This window comes from Pholcus phalangioides, unplaced genomic scaffold (genome assembly GCF_987345545.1).
Source record: "Pholcus phalangioides strain wild (caught in Gottingen) unplaced genomic scaffold, Ppha-v1.0 ptg000015l_1, whole genome shotgun sequence".
Taxonomy (NCBI): domain Eukaryota; kingdom Metazoa; phylum Arthropoda; class Arachnida; order Araneae; family Pholcidae; genus Pholcus; species Pholcus phalangioides.
In genome coordinates this window covers 71,137,259-71,156,980 of record NW_028301608.1, presented here as the reverse complement: position 1 = coordinate 71,156,980, position 19,722 = coordinate 71,137,259, and the positions used below count along the sequence as shown (strand labels likewise).

Genomic DNA, 19,722 nt, shown 5'->3' with positions numbered 1-19,722 from the left:
GAATCGTAGAACATCTGCAACCTTCATTCAAATTTCGTGACTTGAAAGACATTTTCTCTCATTTAGTGACTTTTCCGTAATAGTAAATACCCTGGTAAATGAAAAATCAAGTAAAAATTCACGAAAAATTGAAAGTAATTAGTAAAAAAAAAACCAAATAAAACTCACCATACTTGAATCACTAACACTGCGACCATTAAACATGAGTTCTGATGACATATCCATAGTGAAGAGCTTATACAAAGAATTACATACTGCAGACAGGACACTCTTATGTGCTGAAAATCCAACCTTACCAGCAAGAAATATAACATCTGTATAGGCTTGGCTATGCAACAAACACAGCATATCATCTTCAAAGTGAGTTGATGGGACAGCTACTTCTGGAGGCTGAGGAGCAGGAGGACAGAAGGGTACCTAGCAATAAATGAAATCTGAGAGGAAAATTCCAAACTATGTTTTTAAACAAACTTTCAGTTTCTTCAAAACCTATATCCTCCCCAAAATAAAGTATTTTTGAATACTTAATTAATCTATAATATTAAAGCATAGCCTTAAGACTTTAATGCAGGGCTTTGAAATAACACAGAAATGATACATTCCTTAAGAAACATGTTATTTGTGTGCTATGAAAAAATTTTAAGAAAAAATCAATCAATCATTTTTTAAAGAAGTTCAAACATCATAAGTTTTACAATGAATTTATAATTAAATTTTTCAAATACAGTAACCTTGATTTAATGCCATCATCTGTCCCAGAGAATTTTGCTGCAACAATGAGTTCGGTGTTATATCAAATTATGGTTGGAATAATGTTTCAGAGAAGCACCATTACATAAATTCACACGTTTATTATGAACTACTGTATTTCAATGACTTATTTTAGAGTTACTCCATGAACAAAATAACCTATTTTATAAGCCTTTAATTTCAAGTTAGGAAAATTGGTAAAACTGTAAACACTGCGCAACTACTTGAATAATTCAGCACAAAAACATCACATCAGGCACTTGCCACTGAAATTATTGTAATTCTGCATAAATTTAGCAACATATTTTATTACGTGAAAAAGCAAAATAAACAAAGGGAAATAATGGAGGCATTGATTTTCTTTTAGTCCGTATTTTTTTTATAATAAAAAAAATTATTGTTTGAATGTAGAAAATCTACAGACATGATTGTTTTTAATGACTAGGGCGCAACTGAGTGTGTGGGGGGCAGGCAGGTCTGGTGCCCATGGCGCCGGACAAGGAAGCGCACAAAATATGTGCTTGCCTGGCTGACCAAGCATATAGTTGTGACCCTGTATTAGCTTCCAGGAATGGCTGTTTCTTAAAGCAATGTATTCCAGGGTCTATTACAGTAAGAAATACAAATACAAGACCACCATAGGCGTAAACTTCTATACAGCCCATGGGCCTGAGCCCCCCCCCCAACATTTTTGAAGACGCGGCTCAGCCCCCCCCCCCCCCCCAAAAATTCGTATGAATATGGCTTATTCATTTTGCAATGATGAAAATTTTTTTTTTAACCTGGAAACAATCTGCTCAAAATTTTAGTTCTTTTAAAAAATCTGGATGGTCTTTGGCTTTCTTGTTCCATGACAATACGTTTATCTCATTTCTTCCCTGCCGTTCAATCCCCAATTGCACCCTCCATCGGTTCCAATCCTTACTGCCAGAAGGCACGGCTGAGAGGAAGATTCTTTGAGGTGTTGAGGGGGCTCTTTCTTCTTTGCCTGTGGCAAAAACTGAGTGTGTCTTCTTTTGTTCACTGCGACCGGAGGACGGCCATGGCGCCGACATGAAAATAAGCCCAAAGATGCATGGAGGGGGGGAGGTTGAAAATTGGGAAGCAATAATATTGAAACCGAAATAAATTACACTCTATAGAGAATAGGTGCCAGAACCTAGAGGCTGAGGCCATTTGAGCCCCCCCCCCCCCCCGCCGCAATAAATTTTGTAAGGGGACTGAGCCTCCCCAGTAATTACTGAAAAAAACCATTGTGCAATGCATTCTCCCTCTCCTTCGTACACGCTTGAGTCCCGTATATGCGGGAGGACCAATAACTTTTAGGCCCCCCCCCCCCAATGTTTTTTTGAAAAATATTGGGGAAAAAAGCACATTCTAAATGCCCATTCATAACAGATATTGAGGACCGATGCCGAAACATTTTTCAAGCCCCTTTACAACAAAATTTGACTGGGGGTGGGGGTAGAACATAGAATCAAATAAACAAGTGAATTATAATATTGATTTTAAAAAGGAAATGAAAAATAAATGATAATTTTTCAAAGATCCAAGACCAACCCCTCGACCGGGATTTATTGGCCCATTCGTTAAGTCACCACTACATTTTAACAATTAATACAAAATATTATCTTTATAACTAAGGGATTCCTGAACTATTTACATTCGCAGCACTCGTGGAAATTTTAAATGTTGCCCAACACCTCAGCCAACGTCTTCCTAAAGAGTGTAGTCAACACCATAACCCTTGTTTTGTGGAACAGATTTGCACCCTCCACTAATATAATTTGACTGGCTCTTCGTTTTCGTAAGAATGCTCATTTAGGAAAGAAAATCAGAATTTTTTTTTGAATTTTTGAGTAGGGAAACTGAACATCCTAATCTAAATTGTGCATGTGTATCAATAAAAATTGTACAAACTGTATAATTTTTATTGATGAGGTGACTGAAAAGGCAGTGACAGCAACGCCAATGAGGTATGTGATATCCCCGCCACCTCAACGTTTTCTCCCCATCTGGTTGGGAATTTCGAAGATGAGAAACGAAACTAAAACTAATTCAATAAGAAGTTATCAATTAGGTCATTGCAAAGATGGCCTACTACACATTATCGGTGAGGGGAGGGAGATAGCCTACAAGTCAGCTACAAGACTCATTCATTCTTAAGAAAAATATCGCTCTTAAGAAAAATATCGCTCACAAATTGAAAGGAATTTCTTCAATTTAAAAAGTAAAAATTAATCTTCAATTACCTAAGGAAGCAGGTTGGCCACCCCTTGATAAATAGTGAAATGCATGCACAATATCGGTATGTAAGTGCCGCAAAATGTATCTATTTAAAATTCAATAAATCATAAATAGTCAGTCCTCGGTATAACGTCACTCGGGGACCAAATAAAAATGACTGGAAGCTGCGATAACTTGATAACGAGTAATCCCATTTCACTAATTTTGTTGGCAAGGACTATAAAAGAGATGTTATAGGCATCCCCTATCCTGCATCAGGGCCTTTGGTGGATATAGTGAATTTTTCGTGTGAAAAACAAAAAATGATAGGGGGAGGGGGAATCGTCCCCCCGCACTAGAGCCCTGTTAGTCCAATGCCTTCTAAAGCAGCTTGCTCTAGAAGGTGTTGGTTAGTCCCACCGTTGAGCGGGGGGGGGGCATGTTTATAGTGCAATGTATGTCTGATGATAATAGTTATGACTTTACAACGAGATCTTTGGACGAGAGATCTTTTCAAGCCTCTCTCTCGGTCATCCGTTTATAAGATTTCAAATGGAAAATTAATTCAACAAAGAAAAAATTATAGGTTTTCTTTCCATGTTTAGGGAGAAAATTCTTTTTCTATGAACCATAGCGTGCCTTTTCGGGGCCCCCAGGGCACACTTTTTCTGGGGGCCCTTGGAAAGGATTATTATTATGCAAAATAAATGTACATTATTTTGTGGCGCCCAATTAGGCATGTGGCCCTGGTGCAATGCCCCGGTTGCCCCAGCCTAGTTAGGGGGCCTGTATGACCATATAGTAGTTATTCCAGACAACCAGCTTTCGCGGGTAGATAGGACAAGGCAAATCGCTTTGGGACAAGATCAAAGAAAAGCGTTGGGTCACAATAGGCAGGATTAATCATTGAGGACAACAAAGCACGTACTTCTGACACGGGCATCAGAAAAGAGCAATCACTAATTTATTTTTTCTTAGCTGAGGATTGTTTACTGTCACTGTACTGGCGACAGAAGTAGAAAATACCATCAGTGAATCCTCTTGAATGCACTTCTGTACTATGCCTGTGACAGATACCCATTATGAGTTTAAAAAAAAAAAGAAAAAAAAAAGGAGAAAACTGTTCAACAGAATACACCCCAACCCCCCCCCCCCCACTTGTTAACTTGGGAACTGGTTGACGGGTCTATACACGACCACCTAGATAGGTTATATAGGAGGTCGTGGTCTATATCGCTTCCTGTACGATCTCCTTCCTCATTGTTTGTACACCCCTCTGGAGGTAGCAATGTATTATATGATAGCAATAATGAGATGGATGTTGTAGTTTTCCTGTCAGCGGCGCTTTGACTATTTTTGTTCCACTGTAGAAATTTAGTAGCCTTTCTAGAATACAACTGCCCTGAAGCGAGGCGGAGCATACACAAACACACACATATATATAGGCGAATTCCGAACAAAGACGCACACGAATGGGCAGCCCGATGTATTGGAAATTTTTCCCTGAGGAAGCGTGAGAACTTTCCCGAAATTTTCAGTCATGAATACCGCCATCTAACTGAATCATGTGTTTATAGGTGTTTTTATGTTGTCCAGATATACTAACCAGGAGAAAAAAACGAAGAATAAGACATCCGAAATGTTCACAAAAGATGAATTCGAACTATAGTAGTTGCAAAAGGTAATTGCCGACAAATGGTTGCGCACGCAGACGTGAGAAATTTTTCTGTACAGAGTTGACAATACCGAAAACAGGATTGTCATATTAACTATAGCATATAAGAAGAGGAAGAAGCATCCAGTTGTTTTTGAATACAAGTGTCATCGTTGAGTGTTCATGTTACAAATTTTCAAGTCAACGCTGATCGGTCGTTGCATCCTTACTCATCCTTCATGATGAAGGAATCATCATCAAAGCCCAATTTGTAGCAGAGCAACAATAATCTTGGTAAGTACAACCTCATTAGCAGTTTCTCTAATTTTTTGGGAATTTTGCGATTGCATAAAATGTTTATACAGATATTCTTGAGGCCAAAAGCTTTTACGACAAACATTGTTTGGAACGAGATTGCTAAAGAAATCTAAAGTACAGTAGAACCTCGATTATCCGAGGGTGGATTATCCGGAGTTCAGAAATTACAAAACTACGAAAGGTGAAAGAAAACCGACCATGAAATTATTGATCAGACAACACAAGAGATTTTGGTAATAATATTCGGTGATAGTGATTAGAAGAATGGGAACAGAGATTGTTATTGAAGTTATGATCAGTTAGATCAGAGTATCCTAAAATGGGCAATATCGCCCCTTGGGGGCATGGAAAGGTCCAGGGGGGGGGGGGGAGATTGAGGAAAAAAACAAATTCTGAAGAGGACGATGAAACAAAAAGTTTGGAAAACTGCGAGTTGGATTATTCAAATTTGTTTTGCTTAAACAGTGGTCTCTAATAACAAGGAACAAAATAAGTCGAAAATAATTTGTGTAAAAAAACATCTTATGACACCCAAATTTTTTGGTTTTTCTGCAAGTCAGGACCTTTGACTTGAAGTGCCCCTAGAAAAAAGTGGACAATTATAACCCTGCATAAATAGGGTCAAAGATGTTTAGTTATTAGCGAATAGAGTAAATACTGTGCTGTTTAAATTAAATGGGCCACTTCGTGCAGAAATTAGGACCGGTTCAGAAACCATATAATTGTATAACTAGGTTCTTGTGTGTATTTTTGGCGTAAATTTAAATGTGAGTATTTGACATGAACAACATGAGGATACAAGAAATATTTATTTTAAATCAACGAAATGTATAAATATGCGTTTCATTCGAACTGTTTGCTATTGCTGCTATGTTTGGTTATTCCTGGTGATTTAAACTGTGGTTTTCGATACGCCGTGGTCAGCATTACATGATTGAAAATTTTTATATCGTCAGATTATTTTTGTTAAAATTAATTTTTAGGATAAAATATGAATGGCATATCTATCACGTGGGTGTTTATGGTCAAAACTGATACCAATTGATTTATTGAAAATGATTGCAAATAAGATAATGCTTGACCAAAAATAATTACCGGTCCTGCAACGTTGAAATTTTTTACATACATCAGTAGTATATGAGCAAAAAAACACTATACGTTGAATATAAGTGTTATACAAATACTAAAATTTCGGTTAATAAGCACTCGGTCAGACATATATTACATGTAAACAAAGATTTTTCCCCCTTCTGATTTATGAATTTAAAAAAAAAGTATTTATACTTTTACTGATATCAGTATGACTTCAGTATTATACTAATACTGAAGTGTTTGTTGTTAAGAAAAATAAGCGAGCTGCTATGCCAATGGATTTTTAAACGTTTGCTATCTGCGGCACACCTTAATATTAATAGCAACTGATCACCTATGTTGGCCAAATAAAATCGAAACCAATGTTTTTATATCCTCTATGGTTCTCCTCCATAAAACGTATTGAAAATTATTTTTTTTCCAGAAACCGATGTAAATTGGCACTGTTAGCATATTTTTAACTGAAACAATACATCATCACAGCAATTTAATTAATTATACTGGATTTAACTAGCTAAAATAACTAATTAAGGGTAAAATATAGTCTGCCTTAATTTTAATGTTATCTATAAACAGATAGAATTTTGCTCAGCAAAGTTGAATAGTTTCGTCCTTGAATTTTATTTCCATTTCCCTCAATTTGGTGCTATAATATAAATCTCTGAGCACGTAAAATTGAGACAGCTCTCAAATATGTCACCAACAAGGAATCAGCTTTTTCTAGATAGATAAAAATTATTGTACTTATATAGCTGTACCTTGTACTGAAATGACACTAAAGGATGTACTTTCTGAAATACCAAAAAACCTGTTTGTGTTTTTTGACCATTTACCATGTCTATTCAAAAATCAACGGGACTATATAGGGTTAATGCGAAAAAAATTTGCTCTTCCTTAACATTTTTTTATGATGCAATAATTTTATTGCATCATTGATTTCATAATGAGATTATCACCATATCAGATATTATCTACACTGAACTTTTGTCATTAATTACGCAATAATAATTTTCTCATTATTAATACGTGAAAGAGCTCAGTATGGTGTTGCATTTTTCCTCTCTTTAAACACTGTACTCACTCAGACATTTTAATATTTTTGTTTTGTTTGTTTATATTGAATTTTTTGCAAATCAAATACGGTACTCCTGTACTATATTGAAATGCACATTATTGAACACAAATGAAACGAAATTAAGTATTTCTGCTCGAAGAAATGCCGACCAACAAAAAACCAAAATATCAAATCGTAATATTTTCAGTGATTTTGTCCTCTTCCCCCCACCCCTAAAGAGAAAAAGAAAATGAACATGAAGTAAAATCATTTGTCAAACATTTTATAGGATAGCGGCTCTGGCTGCATAAGCCTATATGACCATGCTTTTTGAATTTTTCATCGAGTATAAATTTCAATACTGTTTTAAAACATTGAATGATTCCTGTTTTGATGTCATTTGAATATAGCCGATCTTGACAAATCAAAAACTATGTAGGAAACAGCCATATTCCTGAAGAGCCAAGCATGGTTTTTGCTGAAGAAAAACGGTCCGAAATGATGTTTTTTAGATTTTTTCAGGACTTACGGAGACCCCCTCCCCCCCTCTCCCATGTTGAAAGCCACACTGTTTTCGTCATCCTATGATTCCATTCTAGCAATCACATGCAGAGAATGTTTGGTGCCGATACCGATTTTCTATTCGCCATGGTGACCTGGAGCCCGAGATTTGCCAAGCCCTGGTATATAGGGACAGGGTTCGTACCCTCCTTGAAAATCCTTGGAGAAAAAGTTCATTTTCAAGTCTTTAAAAGTCCTTGAAAAAAATTATAATCATTTTCAAAGTGTTCCTGCGGATGTGACCACGGAATGGAGGTGGCTTCAACAATATCTGTTGCAAGTTCCGAAATGAACTGACTGTTAACGGAAGTTGATTGTTGACCGTAGATGCACGCAAAAACAGTTCTTTAAAACAGAACTGATTTTTTTCAGAAGAGCTGAACTCGATGCTTTATTGACTTTTTTCTTGAATATAGAAATCGAACAACACAGACGAATTTTTTGTTTAAGTTTATAAATAACGCATTTTTGTATTTCAAATCTTGAAAGGAACATCATAAGAGTGCTTGAGGTTTATGAAACAGCAATGTTATGTCAATCTTAGTGCTGTATTTCGAGTAATTTGTTTTTGTAATATAATTTTTTCTTGATTTCAATTTCATGAAATATGGTTTTGAATTACAATAATTTTTAGTTTTCTTAGGGAAATTTTTGCGGAAGAGTAAGGTAGAGACAACGTTTCAGTTATAAGATTTTTGCATTTAAATGACACTTTGACCCGACTGTTCGGCGACGTGCTTAAAAACCTCGTTTATTCGTCGCGTCGTATAAACGAGGTTCCATTGTATGGGGCTTGAGCCCCTCCCCCCCCCCAACATTTTCAATAACTTTACGCTCTTGAAGACCACAACATGCAAAATGCCTGAAAAAAAAAGATGCCCATAACAAATACGGATGTCATATACTTTTAAAATAGTGACTCAATTAAAAGTGCAATTATAAAGACTAAAAACCATATATACATGATAAAATATAATACACTGCCCATAAAAAATATCTATAGTTGTCTTATCTAAGAATAAAAAGCTTCTCGATTTACCCCAAAATTTTTATCATATTTCTTTTTAAATGTGTCAATTGTGTTATAACTCACTACTCCCCAGAATAAGCTATTCCATTCATTCACAATGAAAGTAGAGAGAAATTCCCCGCGACACCACAACCTAGAATTATCCCGTACCAATCGATACTGGTGTCCCCTTGTAAAGCAGTCAATTGACGGCGTATTAATATTTCATTGTCCATCCTACCTATCCCATTGGAAAAAAACACTATGATCACGACCCCCAGACACCTGCGTTTTTTCAATGTAAACATATTCAAGAAATCAAGTCTCTCTTGATAACTCAAGACTTGTGTAACAACCATAGCACACATACCTCTTCTCTGCACAAGTTCAACCAAGTCTATATCTCTCTGTAGATAAGGTTGCAAAACCCCTTTACAGCAAACCCTTCCAAAACAAACTAAACCCAGGAAAAATGGAAGAATTACCTTAGAAGAACACAAAGACACCTTAAAAAAGAAACCAGCATTCTGTTTGCTTTTTTGACCACCGTTGAACAATGTTCAGAAAACAGAAGCCACTCATTAATGAGAATTTTCAAATCTGTGACCCTAGTTGCATCCGGGATAGTGAAACCATTCAACTCATGAAAAAAACTTGAGTTTTTGGAACCAAAATAAGCAATCATGCCCATGCTCCAATCCTGCTCAATTTGGTCTGGAGCAACTCCCTATCGCTTTGATTCCCAACTACCACCATTAGTTTCACGTCATATGTGAATATGCTACCAATCCCATCAATAGCCTGATTAAGTTTATCGATAAAAACAGAAAAAAGTATGGGGCCAAGGACAATTCCTTGAGAAACTCCACTTATGAATATGCCTGTCCAATCAGAGAATTCTCCATTCAACATAACACATTGTGAACTATCTTTCAACTATGATTCTATCCAATTCAACAAGTTGCCCTCAATCCCAATACCATTTGCCATGTTGGACCCAATCAAATGCTTCCTGGAAATTAAGATATTAACATCATTCCTTTCTCCAAACATATATAAACAAACAAAAAATATATATTTGATAGCAGATGGCAGCGCTATAACAAGCGTTACACAGAAACAAGCTTCGCTTTAGGTTCACAACAGACATGCACATCCCGACATGAACCAATTCGTTAGAAATTCCGCAGAGGAATATAGACAAGGTACATGTGTGATTTAGTAGTCGTAGCAGATGGCAATGCAGTCCCTGTTTTATTCTGAATGAAGTTGTATTTGTATGCAATTTGTAAATTTCTGCAGCACCAGTTACTTTGCTCACAATGATTTATTCAAATGAGACTTACAACAGTATTCACCATCAGCGGCTAATCGGTAGGTAGTTGCAAAAATGACAGTTATTTGAAAAATGGTATTCTCCATACGTTTAACCGGCAAGTTACCACTCCTTTTCCCCTTTAACTTTTACCGCTGCTTTTGGGCGGTTAGCATTACCGGCGCTGGTAAACGCATGCAGGCTAGTATTATTTACTTCTTGAAACATGGCTTCCTATCGTAGATATTTACCGTATCTTCAAGCTCTGGAGGAAATTGAAAATGTAGAAAAAAGAAGATCGCGGATCGTTTACAGCGATAGGTGCTCAGACTGAAGATTTCATGTCCCAGTACAGAATAAGTCTGAGTGAAGAAATTTTACTTTTGGTTAGAGACAGTTTGCCTCCAGATAATAGGGTAAACAACAGCCTATCACCTGAAGAGAAGCTGTGCATTGCACTAAGGTTTAATGCCACAGGCAGTTTCCAGCTGACATTAGGAGATTTGGCCTATGTCAGCCAGCCATCCAGTTGCCGTGCCATCAAGCAAGTGTCAAAATGCCTTGCTGGACTGTCAAGGCAACACATCACATTGCCTTCCACTGTAGGTGAGAGGCAGGAGGTGAGTCTATTTCACTATTTAAAAAATTATGAATTGCTTGTTTCATTGTGTTTACATGTGCAAAAATTGATTTAAAATTCAGTTATAGGGTTTTCTAATTGAATAAAGTTATTTATTGTCAAAAAATGGAATCTCATAACTTTTTACGCGTAATCAAACTAGAGATGTGAAATTCTTGCAAAAAGGTAAAATTCTCACCCAAAGAATATTCATTATTAATAATAACATGACATCATAACAATATAAATGATCTTTATAAATAAGAATATTCAGCTGCATATTCACAATTTTGATGCCCTTCTCTCATTCCAGTTTTCTTTTCTTGACTAATCATTTCTTGAATTTACTGCCTTATGCCATCCCATTTAGCGTCCCCTCCCCATGTCTTTAGGCAGGGCTGCAACTAGGGGATGCAGGCGGGTCTGGTTCCCAGGGCACCAGACTAGAGGGGTGCCAAAATGTGTGTGCTTATCCAAGCTTACCAAGCATCTAGTTGCTGCCCTGTCTTTAGGTCCTTCTTGGTCACTCAGATGCTAGCACACTGTTTTGGTCACACACTCATGCTCAACACTCTCTGTGCCACTCTTTCGACCATTCACATGCTTGCACACTGTTATTGTCATTCATATGTTTGCAAACTTTTTCAGTCACCCACATGCTTTCACACTTTTTCAGCCACCTGCATGCATACACACTCTCTTTTGGGTCATGCATATGCTTGCACACGCTTTGCATCACTCTTTTGATCAATCACATGCTCGCGCATAATGTAGGTCACTCTTTTACTCACTTATGGACTCGCAAACTCTCTAACCTAGTCTTTCAGCGGCGGATTCTTAGTTACAAAATTCTTTGCCCTTCTCTCATTATGCACTAATTTAGCCACTCAATTCCTAAAATTTACAGGTCCCTGGCTGTGTAGTCAAAGCCTCAGACTCCCCCCCCCCCCGTAAATATGCCACTTTATTATTTACCTCTGTAAATACGCCATAATTTGAGAATATTCTATGGAAGGACCAATATTAGAAATAACTTGAGAATATTATCGAGAATAAAAATATTCTAAAGTTATTTATAATAGTAGTCCTTCCAGAGAAAATTGACAAAAATATTTACAGTGATATTATTGATAAATTATTTCAACACCTCTCCTGCTACCCGAGAGTATTCTGAAACAAAGCTGTCATTATTAGGTGATAATAAAAAAACTTTTGTTTGAAATGTTTTGATTTAAAATTGAATTATGTTTCATATTGCACACAAAATTAGTGAAATTTTCATTATTTAAAAGAAAAATGAATATTTTTTATTATTCTCAAATTTTTACATTCAGTATAATATAAGCAGATTATTCTTGTTCTCTAAATATTTTTACTTCAAAGAAATATTAATCATAAGCTTTTTGTACAAGCTTGAATAATATTCATGCAGATTTTTTCCATGCTCAAATTTTCATGTACACTTGAAAAAAATTTTCCCCAAGACTTTTTATCCTGACTGGAACAAATATAATCAAATTTTTATGCATGCTCAAATTGATTAATAATGGAATACCACATTTACTCATTTCTTGATGAACACATGCGTGTCAGATTCTGAAGTGGTATCAGAAGCATTGTAATAGTTTTAAACATGGTGGTGCTGGTTTTGAGCATAGGAAATTTTTATATTAGAATATATTTTGAGGGTGCTCCCACCAATGTGATAAATTACAGCGGGTGTAAGAGAGGAAGGGTGCTGGGAATATCAACCTTGTGGAAAGATTGGTGGAAATTGATGTTAGAATATGTGTTAAGAACATTAGCCTATGCAAAGGGGGTTTTGGGGTTCTAACCCCCCCCCCAAGCCGAGATTATAATGTTATTTTGCAGGAAAAAATGTAACCCCCCCCCCCGAGAAAGAGAAAAACATCTCAAAGGCCGTAGTCTGTGTACATGGGAGCCTCCATTACACCCTACAATTGTGGTATACGTGGGAGGTCTGGCAACACGACCCTCTTCCTTTTGTTTTATTCTTATCAACTCTTCTTTGTAAGCTGTTCTACATCGTTATGTATGCGCTGCACATTGGCAGAGTAATGTAAGATATGATACAGATGAGTTAGTAGTGGTGTTCTAATTTTTTAAAATTATTTTTTTTTTGTATGCTCAGATTACAATTGCAGTTGTTCTATTTGGAGAATTTCATGTATTATAAATTAGTGTATCATGTATAGTGGGAAACTGAATTGTGTAAACTTTTGCCTGTTGTTTTTCATTATAGATTGCTCGGAAAATCTATTTCACAAGTGGCTTCCCTGGGGTGTATGGAGCATTAGACTGCACCCACATCCGAATCTCCAGTCTTGGTGGAGACCAAGCAGAGGTATTCAGGAATAGGAAGGGATACTTCTCCCTGAATGTGCAAACGGTCAGTGATGCCAATTTATACATTAGGGATATTGTTGCTCGCTGGCATGGTAGCACACATGACCGCACCATTTTTGCCCATTCCCATTTGCAATAACTCTGCGGCAATGGTTTCATACCCCTAAATTACCATCTCATTGGAGACAGTGGCTATGGGTGTTTCTACTTTCTGCCCACTCCACATTGCAAATCCCACCACAGATGCAGAGAAAAGTTGAGCACTAATACAAAATGTCAACACTGACCTTTGATTAATGATTAGAGCATTTCAAAATATTTTTTCATGTTGAAAATCAGAATTCAATGTCCTATAAATGTTTTTTTTTCTTTGTAGGTACAACATTGCTCATGTTGATGATCGAATGTTGTGGAAGAGGAAATTCTCTTGTCTCTCCACTGGTTTGCGATGCTCATTAGAAAATACCATGGCCACCATCGTCACAACAACAGTGCTGCACAACATATCGAGAGCAATGGGTGACAGCTCGGGAGATGAGGATGCTTTTAGTGGTGGTGATGATGTTGAGAATAACCTCCAAAAAAACCGGCAAGCCCCCCTGCAGTATTTCTGGAAGGGCTAAGCAGAATACAATAATAAGAAACCATTTTTAATTAAATTTTAATCTGTGACCTGCTTGCCAGCCTCAATTTCTCTTATTTCTGGTTCTTAACACAATAATTAGTCTGCTTATTGGAGTCTCCTACTCTGTCCTATGTAATCCCCAAAGCAATCAACACATGGAATGTACTAGATACTACATTGTTTATGTGGCAAAAATTAGAGTAAGACTTGTAGGATATAAGTAGTTTGTAGGCAAGCTGGCAATTTTTCTAAGCCTCATCATAAAAACTGGGGTATTCATCACACTTCATATGGTGATTGTCTTCTGGGTTAGATAGAATATACGAGGATATCTTCAAAAGCAAGCTTGTTTTCAGAATGTTCAATATGAAAAATTGACCACCCCCTCCCCCCTCCACTGTTTTCACATAAATGATCAAAGTGATCCGTGATAAATGAGAAAATTTAATGAAATCAAATAATTTACATGCTATCACATACTCGTACTGTCTCATTTCGTACATATATCTATCACTTTGCATTGTATTCTCTGAATTATGACTCTTTTCATCAGTATTTGTTACCGCTCCCTCTGGACACACTGTATTAGTAATTGCTACTGCTGTTTCTCGATATGCACAGCATTGCGGCCACCCCATGTTTATCTATTTATATATCCTGTCTCATTTTGCACACATATCACTTAGCATTGAATCCTCTGCATCTCATGACACTTTTCAATGGTATTTGGTACTGACTGCTGTTTCTCATTGCCATATCCTTGTATCCTTTTTATGCTTATCTATACACTGGGTGATTCAAAACTCAATATACAAACTTTTAGGGTATTTAGAAAACACAAAAACGAAACAGAAGCACATAGAAGTGTATGACCAGAAACCCCAGAGGTAAAAACAAGAGCACTTGTAAAGCTTGCTGTGCACACGTACTGTCCTTGTGTAAAGTATAGCTACATAAAGAGTTTTTCCACCTATTATTGGATTGTCATTTCTGCATTTTTGTTTATCCTCCAGCTGATCAGTATGGGGTTTCTGGTCATACATTCCTGTGTTATTGCTTTACTTTTGTGTTTTCGATTTCCCCTAAAAATTGATACGTTTAGTTTTGAATTGCCCTGTACATTCACGAGATGCACAGAAATACATAATTTTAACGGAGTTAAAGCCACAAGTTTTGGTCTGCATGCGTTCTTTCCCTGGTGATTCATTTCCAAACAAATTTGTTCATTCTGGGGAGAGGCCATTTCAATGTGACATCTGCGGTAAGATTCACTAGCTGATCTTTAAATTTGCTGTGAGTTTTGAATCACCTTTTATAGACTGATTTTGCACACATACAGTTAAATCTTGTTGAATTCCGCCATCTGTCTTAAAAAATTTTGAGTGCTATAACGAGTTTGGCATTACATTTCAGAGAAGCTTCGCTACATAAATTCACACGTTATAAACTATTGCAGCTCAGTGTCGTACATTAGTGTTACTCAATAAATAACCCATTTTATATGCATTCAGTTTTGAGATGAGAAAATTAATACAATTATAAAAACTAACAATTACTTGAATATTTCTTGATATGAAACCCAAAAGATACATTCAACTTGGAAATTATTTTAATTCTGCATCAATTTATCGTCACATTTTATAAGTGCAAAAACAAAATAAACAAAGGGAGATAATGGTTTGCCCGTATTAGGTTTGATAATCACAATCTTCCTGCTTTCCGGATATTGAAAGAACAATTCCTTTCTATGATTTAATAAAGCAAATCAAGGGAGATGATAGCACTCAAAACATAACCAGTTAGTAAAAAAAATGTATGGTTGAAATTTTTTCTTTGCAACCTTGGGCACACTTGTGCCTCATCAATAAATTTGTTTCGTTGAATACATTGGTTGTTTCGAGTCCTACACTTGTGCAGGTATTAATTAAACACACATTTACCTTGTATACAACTGAACAGCGGCTGGCGCTACAACAGGTTTTTCACATAATAATCGCTGTACTCCCTCCAGACCACCCGTGGCCCCCGCTGCACTCCCAAAGCCAAATACTGTGACATGCGTCACAGAGCTGACAATCATTGCTGTTGCATAACAATCTCAGTAAGAACTTATAGAAAAATACTTTTTTTGTATAAAAAAATGAAATTGTGGATTTTTTTATTGAACATTTTCAATCCGCTAAGGGTTTGGCCCATATATACCCTAAAGCAGAACATTCTGCTATGGGGGCCTATATGGAAAATTTGTTCACTGAAAAGTTATGGTGCTAACCAGGGTTGGCGATATCATCATGACACTTTGTTATAATATTATCCTGAATATATGAATTAAAATTGTTTATTGATGAGCTATCTTTTTTTTTTCTTCTGCAGTGGCTTCATTATTTTGTTGAATTTTTTTTTACCTGAAAAACAGTGAAAAGGTTATGCAGTGGGTATGTCATGAAAAATGTGAGAAAAAATTTTAAAAGGAAGATTTTGAGCAGAATTAGTTTTGAATTGGGACTACAAAAGTAAAAACATAGTGAAGAGGGATTTGAGTGTTCTCCACTTTTTTTAGTTATATTTAATTCAACTTTTAGAACACACAAGCTTGGTAAACTACTAGTAATTTTCATTGTTGATTGACGGAGAGGTGGGAAGAAAAGAGACATATCTTTTAACACACGAAAAATAAAATTAACTCTATTTGCAGTTGATGTGAGCATGTTCAATCTTATTTTTTTTTTTTTTTTTTGCTACGCAAGCACTAAATTATGTTTCTTCCTCACAAAGCGCACACTCGCAAATTATAGGCAATCACCTCATTTGTGTGCTCATTCATCGCAAATACTATAGAGACATTCATTGTCGTATGCACAGGGGAAGGGGGAAGCAAGCTCAGATTATAGTGTTTATTTTCCAGGATGAAAACTTAAACCCCCCCCCCGAGAAAATTCTGTGGACGCCTATGGAGACATACAAAAGTTTTTTAATTGAAATATGTTTATTACGTACAGAAAAAGGAAAATTAAAAATGGAATGAAAAATTAAAAAAGAAGTGAATAAATGAAAAATTTAAAAAAAAATAGATAAATGAAAAAAAATTAAGATGAAATTAAATTTTATATGTACAATATATATTTATTTGCCATCTTCTGAAACGCCTCAAAAATAGCTAATTGTGTTTCCAAAATGTTTCTCTTAAATGCATGCAATTCATCATGGACTTCTAGTTCTTTTTTTCTCAACTGCATAATTATTTCATGTTGCTCTATTTGCTGGGTTTTTTTTTTGCAGTTTATGTAGTTCAGCTTCTCTTTTAGAATTTTCCTGTATCTCTTCCGATACTCTTTTGGCTGACACTGCAGATGCTGAAATAGCTCTCTGCTTCCTTGTTTGAGGCCATTTCACCACTCTTTGCGTGGAGGTAACTCTTCCGCCTAAAAAAGCTCTTGCCTTTTTTGCAGGTGGCTCTGCTACTGTTGGTAGTGGCCGCATCATACTTTTTTTTTCCGGAGTTGGGAGGATGTTCCCTCTCCAGGGTCATATTCCACAAACGAGCTGTTCTGCTCATTTCTGGAAGGTGGTGTTGAGGCTTGAGACAATGACACGCCTGCCTCGAAAGACGGTCCTTCTCCAGGATTGTTACTGTCCTGCAATGACATATTAGTTTAATGAATGCATCAGACATAAAGGTTGTTGATAAATTGCTACTTATACATCAGTGCCCTCATGCCAGAAGCACGAATGATACTTTCCTCATTGGGAAAAAAACAAACAGGGGTAATGCAATTTGAATGTTGACTATACACATGTATGAGGTTATTTGCCTAAAATGTTTGAATAGGGATACACATTTGTGTTTCAGGCATAACTTTAGATAGCAAAATAAGGTCTCACACAAACCAGGTGATAAAAGAAATGACAAATTAGCACATTCATGCTTCTGGCATAAGGGGGACGAGATGTGAGAAAGGACAATAATAGCATGAGCTGTTTTTCTCATAGAAGCAACACCAGGGTGATGAGATATTTTTTTGCCTGAGAATGGGGGGCAATGGGACAAACAGATGCAGACCTGTGGAAAAAATTATGAAATGCATTTGTAAATATTAATGATTAATATTCCAAACACAATCTTGAATAGATATGAAATTCTCAAATACTGTTTTGGAGATTTCTTGTCAAGAAAAATATTCTAAAATTTTTAAGCACTTTATAAAAATTTTTGTAATGTTCAAGAGTCTCCAAAAAAACTTCATAACAAAAAGCTAATGCGACATCCCACAGTAACAGAGAATATTCTCAAACTGTAAGTTGTATACTTTTTATGTTTTAGGCACCCAAAACTGAATTATATTTCATAGTGTAAATTAAAGTAGTACATTTTTAGAACAAACACAGTCTAAATTATTCAATTTTAACATCCAGGAAAATGTTCCCGATTTGCATCTCTATGCACATTTATGAATAGCTTTTCATGATGGTGAAACTTTTCCCCCCATTGGATTCGACAATATTTAGAATATGTGTAATTGCATGAAAAACTTTTCATTGCACAACTTCATCTTACATTGCAAACACAAAAATATTTTCACTACTATCAACTTATAAATATATATAAGTGAACTGAAAATATTTTTGTGTGCATTGCAATATAAACATATTTATAATTAATTTTTTGTATGATATTTCAGTCTACATTTTATTTTGATATGCAATTGCAGAAAGCTGCATCAATAAAAAAGAACTTGATATATGTACATAGAAATGTGAGGCGAGGACATTTCTCCTGAATAACAGTAAACATTCATATCATCTTACCTCATCGTCACAGTAGCTTTGTGCCTCCTCTGATTCTGCAAAAGACACTGTAAAGATAACAAAAATGAGTTTCCAAACAAAAATTTTAAAATTTCACATGTTGCTTATTAATGGGAAGCAAAGGTTTAAACACAAAATGATTTCTTACCTTCAACATCAATGGGTGATAGTCAGCATCAGAATCGGCTGCGTTTGGCAGGGGAACTCTACAGGCACCTATAGACATTATTCTTTCCTGCAGTGGTGTAATGATAGGGGCCTGTAGTGTACCCCCGCCAGTCTTGAACCGTTCCCTCTTTTCTTCTGCCACACTCTTCAACGATTGTTTTTTCATATTTCTGTATCTATTGTGCAATTACTTGATGGTCCCGAGGAACACTACCGGTGATGCATTGAATTTCTCCCTCAAGATCTATCTCCCTCTAGTCAACCCTGGATAGATAAAGATAAAATGATGTTGGTGACCTAATCGCTTATGTCACATTTGAATGTCAGAATTTTTCACAAGACAAGCTTTAGAAATTATGACAGGCATCAAAAGCTTGTATACACCATTGTGTTGCAAACTCCAACATCAACAATCTGTTTTTCATTTCTGAACTCGCTTGTGCTTTTTGTAGCAAACTCTACGAAACCATGATTCAAAGCAGATCCCTATGAGAGCTGATGTGTGTGATGAGATTCTGATTAGATTTCTGAGACATACCAAGCATTTTTCAATTGACCTGATATCCACTTCCCACATACCAGCATTTCCACATAAATTGTACCACATCCTTCAGCATACATGATGTCCCATTACCAAGACCAAGTGGGTTTTGGTTCATCAAAAGAGCATATGATAAGAATTCTGAATAGGTCAATATGTGATGTGAAGCCTCCGAATCAATACTACAACAGTCCTTGTTGAAATGCGTGATAGGCACAAATGCCTGAGGGGTTTCATTTACTTTTCTTGAACGACAGTTTTTTTTTCTATATGACAGACTTTGCCGCAGGAGAGTAGCATACTTCACCAGTTTCTTCTTCAGCTTTTGAACCTTCAAAGTTTTGAGCTTTTTCTTAGCCATCAAACTAACATTTTTTTACAATAAATGCTACAGTGCTTGATTCAGATCTCTGTAAGTCTTTGTTCATGAAGCCTTAAATGTTCAAAGTTGCTACACTTCTTTCTTCAAGTGAAGATTCCCAAGCGTTTTGGAACTCAAGATACTCACTAGGAAGAAGATATTGAGTATTCTATCAGACAACATTGAAACAGGAAGACACATTTTTTCTCTGAGCTCTTCTTGCAACTCTTGCCAAATTTGTGGTATTTTTGATACA

At 36.2% G+C, this 19,722-nt stretch overlaps 2 protein-coding genes across 9 annotated transcripts in view; both read right to left on the bottom strand.

Moving 5' to 3' along the window:
* LOC149076644 (rho-related BTB domain-containing protein 1-like) overlaps nt 1-19,722 on the bottom strand; it is a 406,423-nt gene that overhangs the window by 302,392 nt on the left and 84,309 nt on the right. For all 8 annotated transcript variants that reach the window (XM_089244260.1, XM_089244257.1, XM_089244261.1 and 5 more), the window contains one exon: nt 169-417. In XM_089244260.1, coding sequence (XP_089100386.1) covers nt 169-417 — 249 coding nt within the window. The remainder of the gene's footprint in view (nt 1-168; nt 418-19,722) is intronic.
* Nucleotides 16,718-18,643, bottom strand: LOC149076645 (uncharacterized). Its single transcript, XM_089244265.1, has 2 exons — nt 18,397-18,643; nt 16,718-17,225 (listed from the first exon to the last, which is right to left on the bottom strand). Exons 1-2 carry the CDS (start codon nt 18,399-18,401, stop codon nt 16,892-16,894), a joined length of 339 nt encoding a protein of 112 aa, XP_089100391.1. The 5' UTR covers nt 18,402-18,643; the 3' UTR covers nt 16,718-16,891.